This window comes from Theobroma cacao, chromosome 7, assembly GCF_000208745.1.
Source record: "Theobroma cacao cultivar B97-61/B2 chromosome 7, Criollo_cocoa_genome_V2, whole genome shotgun sequence".
Taxonomy (NCBI): Eukaryota; Viridiplantae; Streptophyta; class Magnoliopsida; order Malvales; family Malvaceae; genus Theobroma; species Theobroma cacao.
In genome coordinates, this window is record NC_030856.1 from 18,608,223 (window position 1) to 18,617,114 (window position 8,892).

General features: G+C 33.8%; 2 protein-coding genes across 3 annotated transcripts; both read right to left on the reverse strand.

Moving 5' to 3' along the window:
* LOC18604319 (uncharacterized protein At2g29880) lies at positions 855-1,684 on the reverse strand. Its single transcript, XM_007036726.2, has 2 exons — positions 1,493-1,684; positions 855-1,403 (listed from the first exon to the last, which is right to left on the reverse strand). Exons 1-2 carry the CDS (start codon positions 1,682-1,684, stop codon positions 855-857), a joined length of 741 nt encoding a protein of 246 aa, XP_007036788.2.
* On the reverse strand, positions 1,713-8,137 carry LOC18507245. 2 transcript variants are annotated; one of them, XM_018124064.1, is made up of 6 exons: positions 7,692-8,137; positions 7,101-7,256; positions 6,949-7,023; positions 2,990-3,519; positions 2,672-2,897; positions 1,713-1,858 (listed from the first exon to the last, which is right to left on the reverse strand). In XM_018124064.1, exons 1-6 carry the CDS (start codon positions 8,107-8,109, stop codon positions 1,785-1,787), a joined length of 1,479 nt encoding a protein of 492 aa, XP_017979553.1. In that variant the 5' UTR covers positions 8,110-8,137; the 3' UTR covers positions 1,713-1,784. The 2 variants fall into 2 exon arrangements, with proteins under 2 accessions (XP_017979553.1, XP_017979552.1); XM_018124063.1 differs by lacking the exon at positions 1,713-1,858 and adding an exon at positions 1,932-2,572.

The following is an 8,892-nucleotide window of genomic DNA, read 5'->3' on the forward strand; positions in this document are numbered from 1 at the left end:
CAATTATTTTCATAAAAAAAAAATTATCCTTATTATCATTTAAATACACATTTATCTCAAAAGATAATTATCCATCATAATTATATTTTTTCCCAATTACTAAAAATAATTATTATTTAATCACATATTTTTATAAATAGATAATTATTTAAAAATATAGTTTAATTATATTATATTTTATCTATAATAATCAATTAAATTTGTGTATAGATTTTTTTTAAGCCAATTCTTCATATATTATGAATCATTTTCATATATTATGAATCATTTTTTTCTAAAAAAAAATGTAAATTATGTCTTTTGATAGATTAAATACAAATTCACATTACCTTTTAAAAAAAGAAGAAAATCATTTCTTTGAACCCAACATTTGGTGCTGCGGAAACATAAATGGCAAATAGAGAAATACTGTGTCTTTCAATTTATTATTTGCATTCCATATCTGGTAAGAAAATGACAATTTACCATTTTAACTAAAGCATATTAGCATGGAGATGGTATAAATATTAAAAGAGCCTTGTAATACTAAATGCTTTTTAGATGAAAATATTAGTACATATAATCTACAAATCATGTCTAGTTCAGAAAAATACACTGACTTTGAAATTAATGGATGAATATTCATCCTATTACACTAACTTACAACATGCATAAAGCAAATAAAGTCGCTACAATAATATCACCCTTATACAACTACTAACATAACTGTCAATTCAAAAGGATTTTGACTTGTTAATGAAACTCATAATTAGTATCAACATCAAGCACAAGTGCCCAAAAGTTACAATATTAGGAACTTACCTTTACAAAAAGTTTTAAATTCATCCAAGCTCAACGGTCAGCAAGAAATGTCTTCAGCCATTCAAGTCTTCGATCAGGATCAATACTAAAAACACAAACATAAGAGTTGGAGATTCTGGAAGTTTAATTGAAGCTAAAACCCTTTCCATCGCTGTCAATCTCTCTACTTGACTTAAAATCCCATCCAACTCTTGAGCTTTTTGTTGGATGTTCACCTCTGCCCCAACACTTCTGTTAAACTCAATTCCAGCCTCTTTTATGTTTTCACCCAATATCGTTGCAGCAGCAATAATTGATTCAGATGTGATGGGATCACCCATCTCATTTAGCCTTTTCCTCTTCCTTGTTGAAGTTGTGTCACTTCTGGGAGCTGATGTTTGAGGTTGAATATTGGAGAAATCCTCATCCTCGAAATTATATCCAGCTAGGTTTTCACATTCAATTTCCTCATTGATTGTATCATTACAGTCCTGCATTTCTTCAAGGATATCTACTGCAGTTTGTGCATCTTTCCCTGTTGCACGATCTCTTGCATAAATTATACTTAGCTCATTGAAGAAGGGAAAACTCTTTCTTCTAAAAGGGGCAGCCTCCTTGTGACTCTAATAACAAAAAAAAAAAGACTATTAGTTATATTATTAGTAAGAAACTAATATGAAAATAATTAAATAACCCAAACTCAAAAACGTACATGTATGTAAGCTTCCCATACTGGATCATCAGCAACAACCATATTCCTTTGATCATCCCACCCAAATCCACTAGTATGTGTCCCTTGCACCATATCATATATAATAGCCCATTCTTTTTTCAAAGTCTTTATTCTAGACTCTATGTGGGGCTTCGCCTTCAAGTTTGCATCTGGTAATTTTGTTGCAAGCATATTTTCAAGTTCTATTAAATAACCCCCTCTAAACCCAGTGTCAGCATTATATTTCCCTATATTGTGCAAATCAATCAAAGCTGTAACAAGTGCAACATCTTCATGATGATTCCATTTTCTTTTGGTTCCCTTTGAACTTTGAGAAGCTCGTGCTGAAGATGTGGACATTGTTTTCTACCATACACCAAATATTTAATTATAAAAAATATTATTAAAATGCAAAAAAAAATAAATATATTCAATAATATATTAAAACTACTCAAACTTTATTCACATGATAAAAAGTACAATATAAACAACACAATTAACAACAACAATTGACAAAACAATAACACGTTAAGAACAAATTTTTAAAAAAGTACAACTTGAACTGGCAAAGGAAAGAAACCCAGCAATAGTCCTTCAGTATCAATATGCCTAACAAATGTCAATCATCATTTTGCCTAGATGCTTGCCATTCATTGAACATCTGATTTGCTAATTCCATTCTGAAATTACCCCAAACATCAGTAGGATCAATAGTACTTATAAAATCCTCATCAACTGCTATGTTGGTTTCAACATATTCCCCTAAATCCATTTCAATAGGGTCAAAACTCATCTCCCTCCTAATAAAATTATGAAGCAAACAACAAGCTATAATAATCCTATTATGTATCCTAATCGGATAAAATGATGGACTCCTAAGAATACCCCATCTCATTTTCAATAACCCAAAACATCTCTCTATAACATTGCGAGCAGCAGCATGTTTCATATTAAAAAATTCTTCAGGACTGCTTGGTTCATGGCCTTGACGCCATTCATTCAAATGGTATCGTTGACCCCTATAAGGTGCAAGAAAGCCCTCACAATTTGTATAGCCCGCATCAACTAGATAGTAACAACCTATATAAAACAAACTAAATAAGTTATTTCCTTATTTAAGTAGAATAATCATATAGTACATAATTTGAAATACCTTCCCATTATCATAGGAAAGCTTACCATTAGGCACTTTAAGTCCATTTCTTCTCCTTAGTGCATCTCGAAGAACTCTGCCATCAGCTACAGACCCTTCCCAACCAGGAAGAACAAAGACAAATTGCATGTCAGGTGTACATACACCTAACATATTTGTTGCAATATTCCCTTTACGAGTGCGATATCTAGGTTTATCTGCACTTGGCACCTTAACTCTGATGTATGTCCCATCTAGAGCACCTAAACAATTCTACAAATCGGATGTAATGAATTACTAATAAGTAAACTTATTAATGTCTTGTATATATATAATTACAAAAAGTTATAAGATCAATAATCTACCTTAAACCACTTCCACCGATTGTCTGTTGAGTTTGTTGGAATGGGCTCAGGTTTTCTAAACAAATGTTCTTGCAATTTCAAGACTGCAGCCAAAACATTATGAAAGTGCCGACTAATTGACTCACCCGACCTTCTAAAATTTAAACTAATTACTCGATTCTTAACATGATGAGCAATAATATGTAAGAATATTGCAACTTGCTCATCTACAAGCATGTTCTTTGTTGACTTCAACCCTCCAATACTTTCTAACATTTCACATAATTTTAAAAAAGTAACCCTATTCATCCTAATTTGTGAAATACATGAAATATCATTATCATACACAAGTCGCCTCACATACTCTCGATTTGTAGCAAAATCTAATGCATAAGATCTTACTCTTGGCCTATAAGTACATAAAGTCGATGCTGCAGACAATAAGGTCAAGAATGAACTAACAGCACGACAAATCTCCATATAAAATTTAAACATAGCTAATAGTCTTTTTCGTCGTTCCGCATCTCTTCTCAAATACAAACGAACCATGACTGCAAAAAATAAATATTCTAATCTATTTTATTATTTAAGAAAAATATTAAAGCCATATGGTAAAAAAAAAATAAGTGACATCAAAATCACATTTCAGCCCCATAAGTAAGCCATATGAAAAAATTGTAAAATTTAATAATTGCTGGGTTAGAGAGACAGACAGGGAAAAAGAGGATTAATGACATTTCTACTTGGCAACCGTTATTAAGTCAACATTCTTTTGGCAATGTCCAACACAAATATTACAAAAAGTCAAACTAACTATATAAGATATCATCACATAATGAATATAATCATTTTGGAAATGTATATATAAGGTAAGAATATTTATCTCAAAAATTTTAGTTCCATCGATATTAAATAATAAAAGAGAGGTTTGAAGTTAGGGAAAAGAAGAGCTCTAAAAAGGTACATGATTGGGTCTCTCTTCTTTTTGATTTCTACAATAATTTTTGAGATTTGATTTGCAGTTTTCAATATATTATGCAAATGTAGTTAATTCTTTTTTAACTCATGTGGTTTGGCATTATGCAGAGACCTAAAGGATTGAAGGCCATGGGGAGTATGGAAAGTGATTCAGATTGAAAGAGATGTCCATATATGGCAGCAGCAGAGGCTTTTTCTCTTCTGAATTTTGGGGAATATTTTTGCATTTGATGTCAATGGGGTTGTTGGAGTTTTGGAGAGAAAAATATAAAAAAGTTAAGGAGTCCCTGCAAGGTTTGTTTTGAACTTTAAATATTTATTTTAAAATATAAATTATTCATAAACCCTTTTATAATATGCATAAAAATGTACACTGCCTTCAGACCATTTATTAAGACCTATTCATTATAATATTTTTGTGTTAGATCTACTAAACAATTAATAGGATAATTAAGAATGAATTAAATAAAGACATTGTTTTATATAATAGGATTTTGTTAATGAATAATGTGAGGGCAACTTTTAGGCTATCAACTTGTGAGATTAAATAATATATTAATTTAGCAAGTAATATATTTACTTAAGAAAAGGCAATATAAGAAAAGGTTTGAAGAAAATGGCAGTAAAAACCTAGAAAATGGTGTAGGGAAAGGGTCGTGGGTGATGTTTCCAAGGAGGAAACCAGTGGGAAGTTGGGGGTATTGGGATTGTGAGAGAGAGATTTGGTGTGTTGGGCATATGGGGCTCCATGTGATCAGAATCACCTAATCACAGACCATTCACTTGTTGCTTTTACACACAACACATTCTTATTATTTTATTATTTTTAATACTTTGCATCAAATCCCATATCAAGTACGAAAAGCTTATTATTCAATTTCAAGTACGAAAGTCAATCCAACATTTTTATTTTATTCCAATTTGAGAACCAAAATGGAGTAAAAGCTTATTCTTCTTTTCTTCCCCCCTTTTGGGCTCACTTCTATGAAGGGTAGAAATTTTAGGTTCTAAATACAATGCTCTCTCATGTGAATTTGAACGAAAAAGTTTCTATGGCCTAAGTTTATCCTCTTTTCACGGTTCATTTGGCAAAGAAAAACAAAACCAAAAATATTTTTCAAAACTATTGAGGGATTGTATTTATAAAAATACTTCTCTTTTCCATGAAATTGTCTTCTTTTTGTAAAAAAAGAAAAACCCATGTGCCGTGTGTACTAATGGGACATACAATATGAAAATGAAATGATGCACACATATACAACAGTGACTAATGCCAATCAATTGTCCTCCTTTCATTCAAATTAAGTTCAACTCAACTCCAATTAAATAAAAATAGTATAGATCCTCACATTCAAATTAGTGCAAATGTGATTCAGTCACCAAACTTTACAATATCTTTTCACATACTATGCTTTGTACCGAATATTCTTCAAAATGAAATAGCAAAAGCACTTCATAAAAGAATCTGACATTAATTCAAAGATTCTTGATTTCTTGCTTGGAAAATAAGCAGCACAGTATCCTTTAGAACTTAATTTTGTTCTTTCTTTGTGTCTATGCAATGACCAGAGGATTTGCAAGGAAGTTTACAGTGATTTACTAAGCTATTTATTCTAATCTATACAAGGATTTTGTGATACTTATCTAATGCCAGCATGCGGCAAATCAACTAAGGATAAAAGATTTAAGCTATACACTAAGGAGATAGTTGTTCTCATCTCATTTTTTAAAACTAGTTAATTTATTCATTAAATTATTTGAAGCAAAATCACAATTAATCACAAAATCACAACAATTAAATAGAAATGTTGTTGCCTGAAGGATTTGAAGCAACTACCTCCACTGTGGACGGCGGAGAGAGAGGGGCAGACCCACTGGTGAGCGGCTGAGAGAGAGGGGCGACCCACGGGCGAGCGGCTGAGAGAGAGGGGCGACCCACGGCTGAGAGAGAGGGGCGACCCACGGGCGAGCGGCTGAGAGAGAGGGGCGACCCACGGTTGAGAGAGAGGAAGATGACCAGCTGAGAGAGGAGATGAAGAAGGAGGAAGGATGACTGGCTGAGAGAGGAGATGAACAGGGGGGAAGGGTGGCTGATAGAGGAGAGGAAGACGGTCGGCAGAGAGAGAATATGATTTTCGGGAAGGGGAAGGTTGAATCTGCTGAGGAAGATGGGGGAAGGAGGAAGAGAGAGAAAAAAAAAGTTTTATAGGGATAAAGTGGTGATTTAATTAAACAGTTGAGGGTATTATAGTCAAAATATAATTTAAACTTATTCCCCCGGTCAGAGAATAGATAATACCGGGGGGAGAGCGGGTATTAGCCATTCCCACCCCAAAGCCATAGTTGAGGAATTTCTATTCCTCAGAATGCCTATTCCGCCCTCTTGTTTGACAACCAAACAAGGGAAACGGAATGGCATGGGAATAGAGGGGGAATGGCTTAGCCATTCCCCCAACCAAACATGCAGTTAGAAATATAGGTGTTCATAGACCAGATTGAGCCTAACCCGGTTGACACCATTACATGCCAGACTCGAGCCTAACCCAAGCCCATTCAGACGGACCCGTTTTAGGCTTATTTTAAATTTAATTTTTAACATATTCATTTTTTTATTAATATAGTAATATCTCATGTTTAAATCGTTCCAAGCGCTGGCCTAAGTCAAGCCGGAGTCGTTGGCCTGGCGCCCAGGTCTACATTGAAATTTTCTCAAATCTCAAAAATACTCCCAAATTGCTCTCCCAAATTATAAAAAATTACTCTCAACTTAAAATATTCATTTCAAGAGGAGCAATGTTCTTCAGACTACTGTCAAATTGCAATGCTAGAACAGGATTGTGACGAGTGATACTCACATAAATGTTGATATTGTGATAATTCGTTTGGTTTGTCAGGTTTTCTTAATCTTTTCTTGTTTCTATAGCAAGTCTTTGTTTTTGATTAATCAGAACATAAAAATTGTAAAAAAGTTAAAAAAAATGAAAAGCTTTTAACCAACTCACCGAGCATCCTTGGGAAGCCATTAACGAAATTCTGACTTAAATCCAATGTCTCCAGGCTTTCAAGAACCGATAGTTCTGCACAGAGAGCTCAGAATGAAAACAAATTTCACTATACATACTGCAAAGCTAATAAAATTCCACCAAGTACGTACCTTCAACAGGGAAAGATCCTTCCAAGAGATTGCTACGAAGAATCAGATTCTTAAGAGATGTGAGTTTCCTCAAAGATTGTAGGGTATTATTTCCTAAATTGTTGCAAGTAAGGTCCAATGTCTCCAGCAGCTCTAGCCTCAAGAAGCCTTCAGAACCTACAATAAAGATTATTAGGAAAGAATTCAAAACTAATAAGATTAACTCAAGGGAAGGGGAACCAAAAATTAAACTCATCAATCTTTAACTATAAGGTATTAAGATTATAAACATTCCAAGTTCAAAAGTATACCTTTTTCCTTTTAATACGGTCCTTTAAGTACGGCTACAAAAACCAATGCCAAGTTTTATGAAGCAAACATACCTTCCTCTATATTTTTTGGGATTAATTATTATCACAATCAAATTATTCTTTATATACTGCATCTCTGTTACAACGAGCAGAATAAACAAAAGAACAAATTAAATAAAAATATCTAAAAACTAACATAAAATTAGAATAAATCCGCACACAGTTAGATTTGAATTTAAAATTGAAAAACTTCAGGATGTCTTTATGAAGAGAAGGTCTCATTGGCAAAAAGCTAACATACCTTGGTTCTGCATCCAACCGTCGATTTCATTGTAAGATAGGTCGAGAGTTCTTAGCTCTTTAAAACGCTGGAATAAGGAAATGTTCCAAAGCAACGGCTCTGATTTATCATGATTCCAAAAAGATGGTCTAGGACAATAATTCATAGCATATCGCGTTTCATTATAGAGGGAGAGTTGAATCACGCGTCCTGTGGTGGAGTTGCAGGTGCCTCTCTGCCAAACACAGCAGTCACTCTCTGGGTCATCAACCCATGAAGGGAAGATGAGGTCTGAATGATCGCTATGAAATTTATTAGCAAAGGACTTCAAATCTAGCAGACCCAACCTCTCCTCCTCCAAACAAGCTTTCTGCCCACGGATTTGAGACAAAAGGATCAAATCTAGCAAAAAGAACTTCAGAAGTAAATGCATCTTCATTTCGGAATGCTAAAATAATGGTGATTAATGGCCGGTACAAAGCCGTTATATAATACAACACAAGAGTAGCTAATTTTAAGAAATAGGGAGAAAGGAGAACTTGACCAAAGTAACGTACGTAAGTAACACGTCGAGGAATTAAGTTTGAAAGCAATGCGTAATTTTGGGGAAAATGTCACACATGCGATGATGCGAGTAGGACGTTGTCGGAAGCGCGAGAGTTTGCTTTTTAATTATGAAGTAGAATTGGCTATTTTGGTCAATTTCAGGTTTTGTTCAAGACTTTATATCAAAGGTGGGTGAATTGGTCTTAAATTCATTAATGGACAAGGAAGTTTCCTTAGCCACGTTCAAGTCAATTCTACTTACAATCTGTGGCGTCAAGTCTGGAGTAACATTTTCTTTAAATAGAGAAATTAATTGCGGCAAGAATGTTTGGAGGTGGGCCTACTTTTTTAGAAAAATATTCCACTTCCTCTCTTATTGAAGAAGCTTATCTTATAAATTCTCTTTTGTGCACTCAGTAATCTCTTCGCTTTTGTTGTTATAGAGCGGTTATTAGAGTTTTCCACAAAATGATCTTTTCGCTCTTATTATTATGGAGCGACTACTAGAGTCTTTCACAAATTATTACACGTATTACACGTTCCAACGCTCTGACCTTAAAACAAGAGAAAATAGTTTTTGGGTTCCTCGACTTACAGAAAAACTTAGGTTCACTCTTGGTTGTATGAAAAAATCAATACATCTGTTTACTATTTGTAGACGTATTAGGGATATAGA

Excerpts from the sequence above, each read along its gene's own strand:
- LOC18604319 (XM_007036726.2), bottom strand. The coding sequence starts at position 1,684 with ATGCTTGCAACAAAATTACCAGATGCAAACTTGAAGGCGAAGCCCCAC. Across the intron at positions 1,404-1,492 it reads TATGGGAAGCTTACATACAT|AGTCACAAGGAGGCTGCCCC; the intron begins GTACGTTTTTGA and ends TTTTGTTATTAG.
- LOC18507245 (XM_018124063.1), bottom strand. The coding sequence starts at position 8,109 with ATGAAGATGCATTTACTTCTGAAGTTCTTTTTGCTAGATTTGATCCTT. Across the intron at positions 7,257-7,691 it reads CGGTTGGATGCAGAACCAAG|GTTCTGAAGGCTTCTTGAGG; the intron begins GTATGTTAGCTT and ends TCTTTATTGTAG. Across the intron at positions 3,520-6,948 it reads TGGCTTCCCAAGGATGCTCG|TCATGGTTCGTTTGTATTTG; the intron begins GTGAGTTGGTTA and ends TATTTTTTGCAG.